This window comes from Fulmarus glacialis, unplaced genomic scaffold (genome assembly GCF_000690835.1).
Source record: "Fulmarus glacialis isolate BGI_N327 unplaced genomic scaffold, ASM69083v1 scaffold19355, whole genome shotgun sequence".
Classification (NCBI taxonomy): domain Eukaryota; kingdom Metazoa; phylum Chordata; class Aves; order Procellariiformes; family Procellariidae; genus Fulmarus; species Fulmarus glacialis.
This window is the reverse complement of record NW_009213868.1, coordinates 1,180-1,587: the sequence shown is the minus strand read 5'-3', so window position 1 is coordinate 1,587 and position 408 is coordinate 1,180. Positions and strand designations below refer to the sequence as shown.

The window sequence follows — 408 nt, the reverse complement described above, 5'->3', positions numbered from 1 at the left end:
CAGCAGCAGCGGCTGCGCGAGGCAGCAGAAGGGCTCCGCATGGCAACAAACGCCGCAGCCCAGAACGCCATCAAGAAGAAGCTCGTGCACAAGCTGGAGGTGAGACGCCAGACAAGGGGGCTGCGGAGGGCAAGCAGACATGGTCAGCGAGCGAGACCTGGCCGGGAGCCCCCGCATCCCTGCACTTTCCAGAGGGTTAAGGTCCTTTTCATGTACAGCGTCCGTGCTGCATCCCGCAGAGACCTCTCCACTGCTCCCTTCCCTTCCCTTGTACACACGGTGTTGCTTTGGGATGCCGGGCACTGAGGGTGCTGGGGATGCTCCAGTGTCACAGGCAGAGGCATGGGAGGAGAAGTTTAGGGGGAGCTGGGCCCCAGTGCATGGTAGGGGGGCTCGGGGCAGGCTGCC

General features: G+C 63.7%; 1 protein-coding gene across 1 annotated transcript in view; it reads left to right on the top strand.

The window, feature by feature from the left end:
- The window catches only part of LOC104077212 (talin-1-like), a gene marked incomplete at its 3' end in the record, with an annotated part of 14,163 nt that overhangs the window by 12,674 nt on the left and 1,081 nt on the right, over positions 1-408 (top strand). Inside the window, exon 21 of the mRNA XM_009578359.1 lies at positions 10-201. Coding sequence (XP_009576654.1) covers positions 10-201 — 192 coding nt within the window. The remainder of the gene's footprint in view (positions 1-9; positions 202-408) is intronic.